Source organism: Mastigoproctus giganteus, chromosome 3 (genome assembly GCF_048544385.1).
Source record: "Mastigoproctus giganteus isolate SK-2022 chromosome 3, ASM4854438v1, whole genome shotgun sequence".
NCBI lineage: Eukaryota > Metazoa > Arthropoda > Arachnida > Uropygi > Thelyphonidae > Mastigoproctus > Mastigoproctus giganteus.
The window spans coordinates 15,784,052-15,803,006 of record NC_143577.1 but is presented as its reverse complement, the minus strand read 5'-3'; the positions used below and the strand labels follow the sequence as shown (position 1 = coordinate 15,803,006).

Sequence of the window (18,955 nt, the reverse complement as noted above, 5' to 3'; positions counted from 1 at the left end):
AGAAGAAACAGAAAAAGTGTGCGAATGATCGTGGCGATAAGGATATCAAGCTCTGGTAATGTGTATCGGACATATCAGGGAGCAGAAAAGGAGAGAGGGGAAAAATTTCATGCATTAATCATGTTATTGAATTTGCAATTATAGGAAATAATATATTTTTTGGCAGCAGTAAAAAATCCATGATACCTTACCATCGGTCTTTACTCTAGACTTTACCATCGGTCTGACATTGTCAGTCCACAGTTCAGTACCGATTGAAAGGGCCCTTAAAAATACTCCAGTCCCCTGAAGCGATTCGAATCCAAATTTCTTCAAATGAGCGTTGTCCTCCATTGTCCATGGAGGACAATGTTTTCAGAAGCACATAATATAATATTGGGCATTTTATGATGGATGCAACCGCATCTAGGCGCAAGCTCTCAAGGTTGGCAAAATGAATCATAACGGGACCTATTCACGTAGTGGCCAGTAGTGACATTGCGGTTACCATCGACATTATGTCAACGTGTAAGGCAAAATCACAATTTTTCCCCTTTTTGAAGATTTATGAATTAAATCTGGGTTATTATCGGTTAAAAATTTATAAATATTTATTTCATTATCTTTTGGTTACATAAACCGAATAAAAGTTAAATTAAAAATTAGAAAATACGGATATTCGGCATCAATCAATCCAGTTATTTATAACTTGAAACTATTATACAAATTTGTATTAATAATTTGAAAGGCACAATATGGCCCTTGTAGCCCATGTACCAAAACCTTCAACAACAATCCAGTTTGACTAAAATACAATATGCAACATTAAGAATACGAATACAAATTAAAAGAATTATTAATTAAATATTATTAAATATAAAAAATTAGTATAAATTGCTTATAAGCTTATACGTAATAAATTACATATAAAATATAATTCGCATAAAGTTTTGGCCATGTATTTACCTAACACCAAGAGCTCATCTGGTGAGTATGGGCTTGGCACACCCAGCGTCCTGTGCTGGATATCATCATTCTTCTCTTTCTTGGTATTTCCCTTCTACTTTTGAGTCTCTCTCCCTCACAGGGTACTCAGGAATTTTTTTTTTTTTTTTTTTTTTTGGCTGGTGCAGCATAAGCCTCATCAGGCTTCCTTGCACCATGCAGCTAATAATAATGTATAAAATCTAGTTTTCTATTGCAGCATGCGAAATTTTATTAGCCCCCTATCGTCCGCAAGATTAAAACTAAATGACTTCGCATCTACTTATAACGTACTGGCCGTTAATACAATAAAATAAAAAAAATAAAAAAATGGTTTTACTCACCAGGCATGCAAACACAGCGAAAACCGCCTCGCTCATCTAGGCATGTGCCTTCGTTCTGACACGGATTCGAATCGCATTCATTAATGTTGATTTCACAACGGGGGCCAGTGAAACCTTTGGTACAATTGCAACGGAACGAACCTGGAGTGTTCACACACACGCCACCATGTTCACATGGAGAACCTGAATAAAACACAACGATCACAATTAATCATTAATTAATTATTAACTAGCGCGATCTAACTAGGAAAATTCAATTAGTAACACCATTTCTAATTTAGTGCGCAAATGTAGCAAAAATGTCCACTTAATTTAATAATCTAGAAGTCTGTGGAATGAAAAGAAATTAACTGACCTTCGTCACATTCATCGATATCTTCCATGCAGTCAACTCCTTTGAATCCATTGGGACAAGAGCATATATAGGTCCCATCGATTGGATTCGTATCGCAGATCGCGCCAGCATGACAGGGGTTACTAGTGCAGGCGTCATCCAGATGGCAAAGAAGTCCTTCAAGAGAATTATTAAAAAATATATTTTTTTATTTCAAAATAAATGAAATATCACAATAATATTTTAGTCAATATTACTACACGTGCAAAGAACAATACGATAGGTATTACCTGTTTTCCCGGTAGCACACTGACAGTAGAAGGACCCAACACGATCGTGACAAGTGGCCCCATTGAAACAAGCGGCAACAGCACAGTCGTCGATATTTTCACTGCAGTCAGGTCCCGTCCACCCGTTGACGCAGATACAAGAGTACCCCCCAACAGTATTAATGCAAGTTGCCCCATTCCTACACACACTCGGTCTTAGAGCACATTCGTCCACATCGTTATTGCAATAGGGACCTGTAAAGACAAATCAGTCCACGGTAAGAAATCATTTCCGCAACCCAGAAAATGCATCAATTACAATTGGTACAATACCCCCGATTTCTAAAGTTTATGAAATGGAGTTTTCTTACCGGTATAGGTCGGAGGGCAGTGGCAGGTGTAGCTGTTAACCCCATCAATACAAGTTGCTCCGTTCTGGCAGAGATTTCCTGGACAGTCGTCAATGTTAATCTCACAGTTGGTACCTGTGAATCCTACAGAGAAAGAGACAACCATCATGAGTCAACCAGTTCAAGTCTAGTCATAATGTATAACAGAAAAGCAGAAAATAATCATTGAGACCACTGATTCCCAAATGGTATGCCGCGAGATAAGGAAAATCTCCATGCTTGCTTCAGTTAGCCATTGGTAGTGGCAAAAAAAAAAAATACTTTCCCTTAAAATATTACTCGCCATGGCGAGTAATATTTTACGGGCAAGTCTAGGGCCTTTCATACCTTGCACACCCTTAAATATTTCATAAATTTCACGCCCCTGGAAATTAATTTCATATATTTCCAGAGGAATGAATTTTATGAAATATTTTAAGGTTGTTTTAAAGGGTATTTTAAAGATAAATTTCCAGAACAGAAAATAAACAGATTAGACATAGAACTTAGCTACGAGTATGAATATGGACTTCATACGTGGATTAGTGGGATGGATGCGGCAGCCTCTTAAATCATACCTTATGTACCGAGGTTGGAGTTTTGAAATGGTCACCCTAAAGTCGAGGCTCAGAGGTTTAAATTCGATGGTACATTGCTCGACAAAATTAACAAAACACGTAGAAAACGTGTTCTGTAACTCGTGCAGCTTGCAATGAAGCAGGAAAAATTTGGAATGGTGGTGTACCATAGAATAACGGTGAAATGAGGAGACAGCGAGAAACTTAGAACAGGTATAAGGGACATTTTAGGAGTCGTATAAGAATTACCAAAAAGGTCACATTACAGAAGTCGATACAAGATGCTCGAAAATATGGTCACATGACATCGGTACGGCGTATGATCCCATCAAACGACTAAACAGGCAATGAACCATATTCGATATAAGCATGTCTATATGATTCCGTGGTAACAAATCCCATTTTTTTTACTTTATTTATTTATTTATTTATTTTTATTTTTTTATTATTATTATTTATTTTTGTTTTTTAGGCCCTTGCCACTGAAATCTTCGGAAATTAGGTGGCAGGGCCTGCCAGAGTACTTAAGCGATGCGTCCACTGCCTAACCTGCCTCCTCGGGAATAAGTGTAGGCAACGGGGGGGGGGTCCCACTAGAGGCCCAACGGCTAAATGGTCAGAAGAACAACATAACAGGGAACTACACATCGCTAACACACACCCACATTACACTTTTTAAACCTCTGGCCTTCACAGAATGCTGTGATACACAAACAGAGTACACTACGCGGAGATGGGGGAAACCCCTGGGGCCGTTAGACATCGAACACTTTACACTACTTCATCAACCAACGCAGGCCTCAGCTCATCAAGTGACATATCGAGTGAGGAGTTTGCTATCGGCGTGCGACGCGAAGCCCAAGGGCTCCCCACACATGTTCCATCAGATTCAAGCCTGTTGATCGTGCTGTCCACGGCAGTCCCTGGATATCTTCGGTTTCAAAACCAAAAGAAAATCTGGGCCACTCGCACCCTTAAAAAGTCGCACATAGGGTTCGAGGATCTGTTCTCAGTATTTCTGTGCAGTCTTCATGTTTTTGATAGGTACCCCTATCAAAAACATGAAGAGGGGTACGACCGTTGATCATTATTCCGCTGCCACTGTAAGCCTCCCTTTCTCTGATGTTGGAGGGATGGTACCACATTCCTTGTTATCTCCAGATGAAATAATGTCTAGAATCTGTAGGATGAAGGGGGGGACTCATCAGAGAACAGAACTGTACCCCATTTTTCAGGGCTCCAAGTCACTTGTTCATGGCACAAGTTTCGACGAGCTCTGCAGTGATTTGGGGTTGATAGGACACAAGCCACTGCTTCCTCGCATAGAGTCCACTTGAATTGAGCCTTCTTAACACAGTCCAGTTGGAAATGTTTTCACCCGTAGCCGCAGCAACCTCAAGAGACAGTTGATGCGAGAACATCGTATCTCGCTGTTAGAGCCAGATAACAGTCTGTTCTGGTTGACGTAGCCTTTGGCCACCTTGGCTAGCTCTTTTTGTAATCGTTCCTGTCTCCTGAAGGAACCATAATGTCGAGATGACACTGCGTGGCACATTAAGCCAACATGCCACCTCCGCCTTCAAGTCGTCCAACGGCTCGCCATCTCAAAGAATCAGCTGAACGACGATGCCTTGCTAGCCCACTAAGCTAGCCAAAAAGCGGGAATGAAATGATGTGGTCGCAACCTGTGTTTTTATAGGCATGAATAATTTGCATAATGTCCGGTTTTGTAAGGTACGATGTTCTCGCATCAACTGTCTCTTGAGGTTGCTGCGGTAGATCGATTTCTATTGGATACTTGGAATTTGCATGACAGGATGCCTATAATATCAAATATTCGTCTTCAGCAACACTGTTCACAATAAAATATTCACGAAAAAAACATTTTGTTCTGCTAATTTTGTCGAACAGTGCACTATATGATAACCAAATTGGCTCAACTAAACCAAAATTAAAAAAATAATAATGAATAAAAAAGTTTGTCTCTATTCCCTTAAAAAGTGCTTGATATAAAGAAAGCGCGTCCCCAAAAACCGCCAAGCACGCTCACACTTTGGGAACCCTTAGCTAGGGGCTATGAGGTTGACCTGCCAGTTCTTTGTTTTATGATCGTTGTGATCGTAAAATATATCTTCCAAAGATTGAGATTGACACGACTTTCGACAAAGTACGATGAACTTTAGTACGAACGCTCAACTGTCCACAGCATTATTTTACAGAACTAATCTTGACTGAAAGAATGGGACAAAGAGTAATAGACTAATCATATTCGATTTTCGTTAGGACAGCACGAAAAGTAACGTTACCTAGAGAGATTTCGTAATTAGTTTTTTATTCAAAGTTGATAAAGTTTGCACTCATTTCATTATTTGCAAATTTAATATACAGATAAAAGTTATTTCGTAAAGAAATTTAACAAGCTTTTAATTTTCACGCGGTGTACTTATAAATGGACCGACCGAGATCACTGAGAGCATTCTCTCAGAACTGCTGTCGGCTGCCTTGGGAAGATGGTATCTCATAATGCCAACTTCTCAAACAATGAAAAATACTGTAAATAATAATTTCTCCCTATGAGGGATTATAAAAAACTTTTCTCCAAAAGGAGAAAAAGGTTTTTATAATAATAATAAATTTAAATAAATAGAATTTTGATTACGTTGTCTCTCTCTCTCTCTCTCTCTCTCTCTCTCTCTCTCTCTCTCTGGCGTTTGGCAGTGGTACTAGATCGTTAACAAATTTCTCAAGGCTTGCTGATGGCAATCACTCTTTGGGTGTACTCACGAATACAGCTTGCAGATGATAGTGTCTTTAAATTCAAAGTGTGGTTTGATCGAGAAATGAATGAAAATCACCTATTCAAACACATAGTTGCATTTGAATGTCAAAAGCGCTCTGGTGAAGAAAATTATACGGCCCATTTATCTTAGGGGACGAAAATAAATTAAAAGAAGGGGAACAGAGAAATTGAACAATTGGAAAATTGCATACATGTGCGACAAAGGGGGGATACTGGATGGAACTTGCTAATAGGGTGGTGTGCAAATGAAACCAAGTGGTGATTTAATTATAAATTTTAAGTCCAGCTAAAAAAAAAAAAAAATCTTTATCTATCGGAATTTATTATTGATTTTATCACAATTTTCATATATCACTGCTAAAATTTACTTTATTTTAAGATCACGCACAGTTTTTTTGTTTTTTTTTATATTATTATTATTATTTGACGAGTTGCTCCTACCAGAATAAGGCAAAGAAAGAATAATAACAGGTATCGTTCAAAGAATGCACACCAGAAGTCGCCCTGAGTAAGTTTAAACGAGACGATAAGTGCGAAGTATTGGGTCCACTGGAGTCTGGTAAGGCTCTCACGCAGTCCTGAGAACGACGAGACGAGAGGTCCTTCGACCGTAACAAATGGCAGGTAAGACGCGACTTATTGTGTCAGGTTATGAGTTGCCCTCGAGGGGGGTCGATGCCGTCGAAGGAAAAAAAAAAATTAACAATAAATTATTGTCCCAACTACAGGAAGCCGCACACTAACCGAGTTTGTCTTCTATTGTGAGGTCGGGCTGAGACCACGGTAAGTCGATGACAGACGTACGCGGGGACTAATAGATCCCTGCGCTTATTAGCATCGTCCCCTCTTCTCTGTTTAAATTGGCTGACTCCTCTAATCGGCAGCAGAAACCACAAATGATTTAGGCAGGGTATCTTCCTCTGTCCTTCACAACCCCAATTTTCCTGTTGATCTATTTTTTTCTCCCCTTCAATTTTCACGAGTCTAAGGAGAAAGTGTTTTATCCAATCCCTGCCACTGGGTGATATTAATCTAAGTGCTCGTTCATCAACTATGACATTCAGGGGAGACGTGAAATTTTTGCTGACATTGCCCATCACCCAAACCCAAGGTTAGGAGTTCTTTTCATTACTGGATAAATGGAAATACTTAAATTAAGATCAGCTTGTCCACAGATTTTTTTCTCTTCTGAAACGTACAGGAGTTAGTTAAATTCTCTTGGAACACAAGTCATACAGCTGTAATGCATTTTATCCAATAACTAAGAAACAAATGAGATTTACGGGGAATATATCCAAGGCAAAATATCCAATATTTACTTATTTAAGTCAACAATATATTTTACTTTGGTTCAAAGAAGGAATTTAACGTCCAGGGAATGAAAAGAAATTCGTTATCTCAGTTAATTTAGGTGACGATCACATTGAAAGGGCTCGAATTTTCTCACGACAAAGTTTTTAATTTAATGTTCCATTTAACTTCACTTAAGGCGGCCCTAAGCGGTGATGGGAGTAAAACTAATAAATAATTACAATTCACCCATTTCTATAATTGGTGCAAGTCTTTGGCAGCCCACCTTAAACCGTTTCGTTTCATGGTCATGGGGAACCGTTGTTAACATCTTGCCTACCCCTGCTTTACAGGGAAATTAATTTTACAACTGTCCTCATGGTACACAGGTTAAGTGCATTTCTTATTGAGTTAAAAAGTTGACTTATGACAGAATTTTCTGAATAAACCCCAGAATTTAGGGATACAAGTTGAGAAATTTAATATTGCGCTCAAGACAAACTGATAAACTTGAATGCCTTATGCATTCCAATAAGTTACCAATCTTGGTTGTGGCAAAATGAGTAGGGAACCCTTTTTCACCAAATAAACTTAATCAAGAGAATATTACTTTTTGCTGGATCCAGTAAAGGGCCTTGTAAGTCACAATCGAAAAGATAGAACTGCGGTCGTAGCTACTGTGCGCTGGCCACGAGGACCTTAGCTTATGTATGGGATTCTTTACGTCATCTCTGACTGCGGTTGGGTCCCAATCAGATAGTTTGTTTTGTACTAAAGCACAACTAATGTGCTACAGAAAAAATGTTTTGGGCTAAGCGTACGTACATACATGATACGAATTTTATATTAAATATTGTGGTCAGATTAGCGAGTTGCACAGAAGATTAATCTCCTAGATCGAATTGCAGCTATGCTGCTATCGCGGGTTATCTGTATAGAGATTCATGTCGTGTTTCGGAATTTCTAAATCCGTCACGAAGAACTAAGAAATGGTATATGCTGTTATAAATCCTTATTTTTATGGCCAGAGAGCAACCAAAGTTACAGAGCATGACTAACTGAATGATTCCAAGATCCCACTTTCCACATGGGCATTGTGCTGTGCACAAAGCAGGAGGTACAGGTATAAGTGCATTGGTGGGAAGGGGCAGAATGTCATGAACTTGGTGTTCTCGCCAGAGACAATACAAGTGCTGGAGTGTCGGTTACCCTCTATTGTTAAAGAGATAATTCGCCCATTTCCTGGATGTAATATGACCTACATACAACTGATGACGAGTGTTATCACAATGGTGTACTATGAAATCCGAAATTGAAGCGTTCCAGACCAGGGGAAAAGTGATAATTGATATACTGTCGATAGTAAACATAGCCCATTCAGTAAAACAGAAACGCTTTTGTATTGACCACACAAATAACGGTCGCGATGAACATTTAATTCGGTATATTAATCGCAACAAATGAATTATACCAGGATGGATCATTAAATAACTAGACTGTTTCTGTCATCATACAAGAAACTAACCGAACGAACTACTTGTTCGGTTAGCTTCCGTTATGCGTGCTACTTATATCACTAGGTGACAGTGCTGTTCCAGTCGGGTACTTCGAGCTTAAAAGTGGCTACGCAACTTTTAGGCTCAAGTACACACACTTGACAAAAAAAAAAAAAAAAAAAATACGAACCTTTATTCAGTATAGAATCGGACTACCTTTGTTTCGAATAACAGCAAGTGTGCGGCGTGGCCCGGATTCTATAAGGTGTTTTACGGCGTTTTAGTCTAATTGTAACCACTCTTCCAAAACAATATCGCGCAGCTCTGATTTCGTTGTCGAACAGCAATTTCCAGCATATCTCACACATTCTCAGTAGGATTGAGAGAGGGAAATGTGGGGGCCAGGGAAGACGGTGGAAATCCGAATCATTCTTGCACGATGCGCTGTTTCATTGTCATTCACAAAGTGGCCTCATAAGGCTTGCACAACATGCAAATCGCTCTCCTAAACACGGACTTACGGTCATATTGCACAACAAACATGGACTAGTCACTAGAGTACCATAAGAGTTGGTGCACTATGATCTGAATCGTTGATGTACCAAAAAAATTCCTAATAACAAGTGGTAGATTGTACTTGGCAATAAAAGGCTCTATCCTGCGATGTAAACAGATCTTTGAGGGCTGACAGAGCCAAGTTAGGACTCGATGAATCAGGATTTCCTACTTGAAATCCCGACAAAGCTTTTCGTGATGCCACCGTAGTCTAGTGGTCAGGCGCGCGGGTGCATAAGTACACGTGTCTTGAGTGACCGGGGTTCAAGCCTGTGACTGCTGAATATGGTGCTGTTTCTTGTATTCTGTGTACGTTGTAAACTCCTCTGACCGTTTGGTCGTCCCGGAGTATAAACAGAAAATTTATTTATTTATTTATATGAGGACGTACGTTGTCGTGGAGGAAACAACTTCCTTCCAGAACAACCGAGATTTTTGCCTTGCGACCTGCACCTGTTTCCATGGCGTTCTCAGCCTTCATCGTATAAACGTTTATCAGATGGACAGAGTAAAATTTCATCAGATTCCACATTTTTGGTTCTAAAAAATCAAAAAAAAAAAAAAAACTGACATGGGTGATGACGTGTTGCCTCGTTGAGTAGAGAGACTGCTCAGGCTGTTCGACTGCAGTAATCTAAAGCTAGAATGGGGGAAACGCGTGATCTGTCAGACTTTGAAAAAGGTCTTATCGCGGGGACACGTTTAGCAGGAGCTACGATTCAAGAAACGAAAGACATAACTGGTTTCTCAAAAGCATCAATCTCAAAGGTTTTTAATGACTGGAAAGCAAGCGGTTCTTCCACACATCAAAGGCGTAAATGTGGCAGAAAAATAATACTTCGAGAGTGAAGCTATCGTACTCTAAGGAGGACTGTATGGAAAAATAGGGCATCCGATGTGCAGCAAATAACATCATATAGTGTACAGCAAATAACATCTGAATTCAAGCCTATAACTGCCGTATTTAAACCAGTACCATGCTTAAGGATTTGAAGAAATTGGGTATTGGTAGTCGCCTGCCTATTCGGAAGCCACTTGTTTCAGAGAAAAACGGAAAAATCCGCTTGCAGTGGAGCCGAGAAGATCGTGATTGTACAGTGGAACAATGGAAGAAGTCATGTGGTCAGACGAATCACGATGCACTTTGTTTTCGATGGTAGGCAGAGAGTGTGGCGAAAACTTCACGAAGTGATGGACCCTTTTAAGACAAGCCAAGCATCTGGAGGTGGTATCGTGGTATGAGGAATATTTTGTTGGCACGTACTGGGTCGGTTGATACCGGTGAAAGGTCCAGGGAATACCTGAATTTTGTATCAGATCTACTGCACTCTGTGATGTTACTTTCATCTCGAAGGCGATGGCCACTTTATGAATGACAATGCAATAGCGCATCGTGCAAGAATGGTTCGGAGAAACATGACACGAATTTCCACTTTCTTCCCAGGCCTCACATGAGAATGTGTGGAATATGCTGGAAAAAACCTGGAATAATTCAAATGGGGGGTTATCCTCTCCGATTAAGACCAACTAATTACAGCCTCGACTGAAGAATCCTTTAAGAATTTTTTCCCAGTCTCTAAGGGGATTCAAACCTTATCGGGAGAGTGTAAATAGCGAAACCACCATACTGCCACGGAGGATTCTGGAGAAAGTTGAAAAGTGATATAATAAGCAACGATTTTTCATATGCGCCCTACTTCAACCAAGAATAATTCTTTTCTGTGCATCCACTATATGGTCCATTCATTCCTCCAATCAGTGCATGGCAACAAAACATAACGTCCACAGCTTCAGCTACAAATGTGTATATGAATAAACCATGTGATTTTTATTGGAAAAAAGAAAAGAAATAATAATTTCTTGGCTCTGCAAGTCTTTCTAAAAGAGTCAAAATTCCACAAAAATAGTTATTTGAAATCCGCGGTTGGGAAGGAAGTTCTGTAATCCTGAACTGCTTCGCAATTTTTAGGAAAAATAAAGTATATAAATAAAACAGACATATCACAGAGCTATTAAATCTATATTTTTTTCATAATGATAATTAATTAAATGTTTTAATATTTACAGCTACTATCCAAACATCTTTCCGTTTAGTAGATTTATCAAAACATTTAATTAATTATTAATTTGAAAATGCAAAACGAGAAAACAATATTTTACTATGATCCATTCCACAATACTGTTCACAGTTGGCATGGCACAGTAGTATGCTCGATTATAGTGAAATTAGCAGACGACATTCATTTTGAGGCTTCACGAACGTCTGCTATTTAGTACAATCGCCAAAACATAGGTTGTAATGCATTAATAAATTTAATAATTAAATGCATTGTATTAAGTGCTCGAGTAATAATGAACTCTTCAAATATTACAGGAATTGAGAAAACGGATTAAAAGGATCTTTAGAAGTTGAAATTTGTGATGTTCGCTGAAAATTCGTGGCCACATAAAATTTCGTCTTCCTCCCGTACATTCTAACGAGTCTTCTCAAAGGCGTGAGAATGCAATTCTTATCAGATTGCTGGAGTCTCTTAGAAGCTAGACATACATCATCATTATGTAACATTTCACCATCCATCACCTGGGAAATAATTTTCATCCCACGGCCTCCACCATCGTGGTGCCAGACAAAAATACCCCTTTCTGCACCACCCCTTTTTAGGTGTGTCCAAGGTCCGGCAGGTTCTATCGCTTGACGTTCCTTTTTCGAGCGCAATAATAAGTATACGCACCTTACGGTCCGGACGTAAAATGAGGTCTTTGACAAGATACAATCTCCCACCTTCGCCAATATCATAAAACAGGCGCTTGTAATATGCAGCTGCTCCACCCCCACCAACAGTTCTACGACCTCAGAAACAAGGGCCCACTATGTAAATTCCTATCTACCGTGTGAGTATACTCTTGGATTGGCAAAGACTGCAGATCTTTCAGAAGAGTATAATCTGCAATAAGAAGCTGTTGAATTTTGGCTTCTACATGTGTTCGGTTCGATTCTTCGTAAATAGCTATAACAGCTACACAACTATTCTTACGTAGTCGTACTTCCCTTTATGGAATATTTCTGGGGGGGGGGGATAAATCCTAAAGGGCACACATATGCATCAATACATTTCGAGTGGGTTATTTAAATTTTGCACGGAGGCATCAGTATATCCGATCTATCAAATAAGTGCATTTTACTGCTCCCTTTGCTGTTGTCTGGATGAAAAGCCAGAGTGTCGGGAAGGAAAACAACATGGAGCCCAAGACCAACTAACTCTGCCAGATGAGTCAGCAGAAACCTCTGGCAATACTTTTCAATCATCGAATGTTCAAGATTAAGGAACTGAAGAAAAATTCCTTAATCTCGACTTTTTAGAGTCTAACTTCAGAAGTTGTTTTCCATTCAATAATTCTCGCTGACCACGAATGATCAATTTTAAATTCACATTAAAGATAATTTGAATCTCTTCAAGTCACAAGAATCGTTAGTATCTTAAAGTTCAAGTTTAAGAATGCCCAGTCGCTGGAAAAAAAACAGCGGTTCTATTCTGAAAGGGTCCATATGGCATCATAATCAGCATTCTATAGGATATCCGGCATTTAACTGAGTGATGGATTTGGCTGACTACTGCCTAGCCCTGTATTTCGAGTCCCAGAATAGGTGTTGGCTTTCAAACACGAATATAATCATGGGCGTATTTTGCTTTTCTCACTGTAAACAAAACGAGATAGTTTCAGTAATGATTCATCCCGGATACCCTTGAAGCTAACAGTCAACAAACAATGCCAGGCGGAGGACTGCGTTCTACTTTATCCTCGCATCGGCAAATGCTAATCCTCTGTCTACACCTCCTTTCTTGAATAGTTAGTATATACAACGATTCTTCTCCACAGATTTTAGTTTAAATATTACTTACCTGGGGGACAGGAACACTTGTAACTGGTGGGATCGGTAGGACGACAGGATCCTCCGTTTTGGCAAGGACTAGGGTCACAAGGAATGTACTGAGATTCGCAGTTCTGACCTGTGAAGCCAGAATCACAGAGACACCTGGAACACAACAGAGAAATTAGTCTCACAGCAATGGACAGAAAAAACAAACAAACTGTAATTAATATGTGCTTCCGAAACTCATCCATGAAGTAAACAAATTCATAAAATTAATTAAGAGTACCTAGCATCTTCCAAGATTATTTCCGAACTTTTTTTAATAAAAATAAAAAATAAAGGAAAGGAAAGGAAATGATAATCAGCAGACAATTCTCACCTGTAGGATCCAACAGTGTTGACACAATTTCCATGATCACAAGGATTTTGCCGACATTCGTCGATATCTTTGGTACAAGATGATCCCGTAAAGCCTTTGGAACACGTGCATCTAAAGGTGTCCTTTATGGAGTGGCAAGTTGCCCCATTGCGACAAGGCTGAGAGGCGCAATGATCTATGAGCTGACAATGGTGTCCTGTAACAAGCCAATTAAAATTGCCACTGTGAGAAACAAATACACAAACACGTTGGTCTAACAATGTACAATTTTTTATTTTTTATTTAGCAAGTGTTCAGTTCCACCCCTTTCAATTGTACAGGAGTTCTTTTGTGCGAACGCCAAGACCATAAATAAATAAATAAACAGCATGATTCAATTCTCGTTAATTTTCCTGTCAACGATACTATAACCAGTTTTAGCTTTCTGATTCATTTGCCCTGATTGCCATTTATTTCATTCACTCTCCAGTCATTCAAAAAAAAAAAAAAAAAAATCACTGCTAAAATCTCATCGATGGCAAGTGTTTTGGAAGACAGAGGGGAAATTATAGAAGCCAATTCAGAAGAAGAGCCCATGGAAGTATCTACATAAAAGAGATGCAGCAGAAACGCAACGTCTATGAGACAGAGGGTGGAGAGACTTTGCAAGAGATGGGTCATTCATTAACCTAACTGCTTTCTTTTGAATGGAGTCAAGAAGTCTGAGAGAAGTTATGAGGGCAACGCCCCAGATGTGGAAACAATATTCGTTGGCAGGGCGAATTTAGGATTTCTACAGAATGAGTAGCTGTTTAGAAGAAAATTAAAGCAGAGGGCGAAAGAGAAGACCCAGTTTTTAGATGCAGAAGAAGCAATATTTGTGATGTGTACTTACCAAGGAGATTAGAAAGTCTGGGTAATCCCAGTAAAGATATTTAAGAATCTGAGTGTCATTGAAGATGAGCACAGAAGCATACCCTCTTTTTTTTTTTGAGAAATAAGACAATGTTATGTATGGTGTGCTTAAAAACTGAATGTTCCAAAAATTGCATAATAAAGGTCCCAAGTTACAGGTATCAGATGATCAAAATGCTGATACTGTTCATTTAAAAATTTGCTGCTTAAGTGCAAAAATGAAATAACTGATACGTATAAAAATTAATAAAATTAATTTCCTGCATTCGTTAACAATTTGTGTTATCCATATGCCATCTCCGGTCTAAATTCAAATAGCGCTATTATTCAATTTTAACATTTCAACTATTCACTGATAAAAACCGAGTTTTGCCCTCCCCACAAATATGAACTTTTTGACTTCGATATTTTATATGAGACAGCTGTTGAATATTAACCCCCCCCCTCCCCACATACGTTTCTTTTCAAAAGGAAAAGGCGAAACGAAGTAAGGTGAATAAACCCATTCCCTATTGTAAGCTTCATTGAGTTCACGCTGTTCTTATTGATTCCTGTTACGACGGCTTCTAACGTTGCCAATTAGTCACAAGGGCTATTTTCGTCACCACCCAGGCAGATATAACTCGCCACTTCGTCACTGTCAAATCACCCCATTCAGTTCCATCCAGACGTTTGAAATAAATTAAATAAATACCACACTAGATCCACCCGATCACATGCTGAATTCACCTGTAAATGCTACCGAAGAGTACCCAAATTGGTTGAGAGATACACTGACATGCATCATTATAATTGAATACACTCCATACAGGATTAACCCTTTTCAAAAAAAAAAAAAAAATTAAATTACAACATCACGCTTAATTTTATTACTTCGAAATTTTTAGTCTGTTTTATGCATCCACTTCGCTTTATATGCTAATTTTGGTGCGTTGCTGAGCGTTATCCATTCATTCCTCCAGTCAGAGCACGCAACAAATAATATCCAGTGCTTCAGCTACAATATACGGTTAGCCTACTTCAGATGTATGAAAAAAGAAATAATACTGGTCGAATTCCTTGGTCCCGTTTAATGAAATTTGTCAAGGCTCGACAACTCATTCTGAAAGAGCCAAATATAAAATTTTATGAAAATCCACCCACTAGGAGTCTAGTTATTACATGCGGGCGGACGGACAGACAGGCAGTAAGTGAACACAATAGGCGCTTTATGCATATATGCTAATGCGCCTAAAAAAAAAATAAAGGCAAAAAATCAAAAATAAAGGCAAAAAATCAAAAATAAATAAAAATAGAAAAAATAAATAAATAATCTTCCAAAATAAATAAATAACCCCCAAAAAATATTAAGACATTAAGGCACAATTACATAAAGATGAGAAATCACAAAACGACGGACATTTTCGACATAGAAAGTTCAACTTGTTTCCCAAAAACTTAAACATAGCGATTTTTGTAAAATACAGAAGCTGATTTTCAGTCAGATGCTCAAAATTCGTAAAGCGCCTTTTCTCTCACCATTACATCCGTCCGTCCGTTCACATGTAACAACTCGACTCCCAATGGGTATATTATGAAATTCTAAATTTGGATCTTTTGAAAATATTTGTCTCAGGGAAAGTTTAGATCTACTCACTGCGAAAGTTTTAGCAAGTCCACAAAGTTCTGCCTCCAGAATACTATTATAAATTTAAAATAGCAATTACGATCCTTTTCACAGTTACAACTTATTTAAAATATTCTTAAGTGTAGTAAGACAATCAATGCTTCTCCACTTCCTGGAGCCATGCATATCTTAAATATGATTAGTTCTGCATGTAACTCGAACTTAAGGTGATCTGTTTGGTTGCCCTCGTGGGTAACATAGTTGGTAGGATCACCGTCCTACCCACACCGAGTGGAAAAGACCTGCGTTCGAATCCTGTCGATGACGGGATGAATTTTTATGTCTTTTTCACATCGTGGTTGAGTTAGTCGGTCTCAGCGAGGGTAGCATGGTTTTTTTTCTCCTGGAAACTCGGTTTTTCGTCCAGCGAACAGAAAATCGATCTTGGAACAAACGAAATTTACAGGCAGTATACACAGAGCATCATGGCCTTAGTCGCCGATACTCCTAAAACCCAACAACTGTTTGGTTAAGTATCATTAAAATTATAACTATTTAAGATGGTGAAATTGGCAATTAATTGCCAAGTTACATTATATTACATTAAGAAAGCAGAAAGTTAAAACAGTATTTATTCATTCTTCATCAGCATGTGACAGTGAGAAGAGAAAATTCCCAAGAAGTTTTAATTGCTTTTGCCTTTACCTCCATATTTTTATTAGATTATTTTGGAGGGTGAGACATAACCGGATAAGGAACATATAAGGTAATAACGTAAAACCAGAACACAGAAAGTGAGACAGTTTTATGAGGTTATTTACTGTCAAATTCATTCTCTTAAATTTAAGTGTTCATCGAGGAAGTTGGTATCACCTAGAAGTTCAGCAACCTTGAACCAATTTACCATTTTCAGCAATAAAAAAATATATAAAATAATCAATAAATAAAAATCAGAAGTGTTAGATGTACTCTTGCATGTTTTTATACGTCCTTGGGCATGGAGGTTGTTGAGTAGAATACATATTTGGTAATTAGGCTTCTAGCTCACATATGTTTGGGCCCAAAGAATCAAGATCTAAATATTTTCTGTGTTAGTCATGTCAGAACACACACACTGAATAATAACCAATGATTTGGTTTGGAACAGTCACATCGTTATAAATTAACTTTTGACATGTATGAAGTTAATTAGCCCATTCCAAATATAGAGGGGGGGAGGTTGGTTGTTCAGAATTTGCACTGCACCGAGACAACCATGGTCAAGAGGTGTTAGTATATATTGTCTGAAAACAGTTTTTTTTTTTTTTTTTTTGCAGAGGAAAACCATGCCCCCTAGACCAAATAAACTCTATTATGGTCTCATATTCACGATGGAAAATATTTTTCAACATTAATTGATCAGTAGATAGGCCAGAAAATACAGTTTGACTATAAAATAATGAAACAAGAAAGATCTCAGCAGGTTCCTAGTCTCGAAAGAATTTTAAAAGGGGGGAAGAGCAGTCAGCATCACTTAGTCAGAAGCGACTCAAAACGTTTTTCTGAGAATTTTACTGCTCCAAGACGTTGGTCATATTGATTTAGATGTAATATATTCTTCAATTATCAGGCACGAACTACAAAATTTGTGGAGTCCCCAATATTTGGGGACCTCAAATATTGAGGACTTCGCTGGACACTGAAAGGACTAGAGCACGAAAACACCAAACTAGTGCCTCAAAAATAATTGCAAAACTTAATGTAAATCACAATCATTTAATTGCTAGCAAATATTTCGGCGAGAACTTCATAAAGCTCAAATTTATGGCACAGCCGCTATCGCCAAGCCACTCATTACTGATGGTAATGTTAGAAAGATGATGCAGTGGTGTAAGGAGCACAAACACTAGACACCTGATAATTGGAAACATCATATTTTCAGAAGAATCATCATTCACCTTTTTTCCAACATCAGGGAGAGTTTACAAGGCATCATCCTGTCTTGTGCCAACCCTCTAAGCTGGAGGAGGATCAAGAATGGTTTGGGCAGCAATATAAATAAATAAATTATCTGTTTATACTCCGGGATGACCACACGGTCGGAGTTTACAAGATAGTGAGAATACAAGAAACAGTACCGTGTTTAGCAGTCACCGGCTTGAACCCCGGTCACTCAAGGCACGCATACTTATGCACCCTCGCGCCTTACCACTCGGCGGCCTTCTTATTATTCTCTAAGTCCTATCACCCTGAACAGGAGAATTACTGCCACTGATTACATTCATATTCTAAGTGACCGGGTTCAACCCGTGGTGCAAATACTGTTTCACATAAACGATGCCATACTACAAGATGATAATTCCGCAATACACATTGCCAGACGTACCCAATCTAGGTATGAGAAACATGAAACTGAGGATAAGCATCTCCCATGGCCTGCACAATCATCAAAGTTAAATGTTATTGAGGCATTGTGGGCATATTTTAAGAGGAGAGCTTGATGCAGATTTCATCCACCTTCGTCACTCAAGGAGCTTGAAACGTTCCTCCATGAAGAATGGTTAAATATTCCTCTTAAGACCGTTTAAGATTTATTTGAATCTATTCCCTTTTTTTTTTTCGGAGGTGTTTAATTTGTTTCAGTTTATAGGATCAAATTTATCAAGCAACGCTTCCCCAGTTTTATTCAATTATTCAAACTGAAATAGTACTTACCTCTATAGCCTGCCGCACAAGTACAGGTGTAGTTGTCGAGTGTTAGAAGAGTGCACGTGCCTCCATTTTGACAAGGATCACTATCGCAACTGTTAGGAACTGCTATTTCACATAGAGAAGCCGAGTATCCGATAGGGCAAGAACAAGAAAAAGACGGACCAGTGGTGACACTCATCTCCACCTTGCACGTCCCACCATTTTGACAACGAGATCCGGGTCCAGGGTTGCATGGGTTCGGGTGTTGGCAATATTCTCCCACGTACATCGGAGGGCAACTGAAATGTACAAAGTCACTTGGTTAATTTTTCCATTGGTGGAGGAGGAACACAACACTACATCGAAAGAATTCTATGAACTTCTTATTATTCTCTAAGTCCTATCACCTTTTTGCTTTTTTCACGATCAATTTGTTAAATTAAAACCTTTCAAAAGGAAAAATGAATGGAAATGAAATCATTAAGGCAGTGTTAATGTGAGATATTGCAACTGC

The 18,955-nt window shown here is 38.7% G+C and overlaps 1 protein-coding gene across 2 annotated transcripts in view; it reads right to left on the bottom strand.

Moving 5' to 3' along the window:
* Positions 1-18,955, bottom strand: part of LOC150087734 (uncharacterized) — a 176,587-nt gene that overhangs the window by 61,465 nt on the left and 96,167 nt on the right. For both annotated transcript variants that reach the window (XM_090369185.1, XM_090369186.1), the window contains exons 3-9: positions 18,466-18,740; positions 13,272-13,467; positions 12,921-13,054; positions 2,282-2,404; positions 1,932-2,165; positions 1,663-1,818; positions 1,308-1,490 (exon numbers count right to left, since the gene is read on the bottom strand). In XM_090369185.1, the coding sequence (XP_090225311.1) occupies positions 1,308-1,490; positions 1,663-1,818; positions 1,932-2,165; positions 2,282-2,404; positions 12,921-13,054; positions 13,272-13,467; positions 18,466-18,740 (1,301 nt within the window). The remainder of the gene's footprint in view (positions 1-1,307; positions 1,491-1,662; positions 1,819-1,931; positions 2,166-2,281; positions 2,405-12,920; positions 13,055-13,271; positions 13,468-18,465; positions 18,741-18,955) is intronic.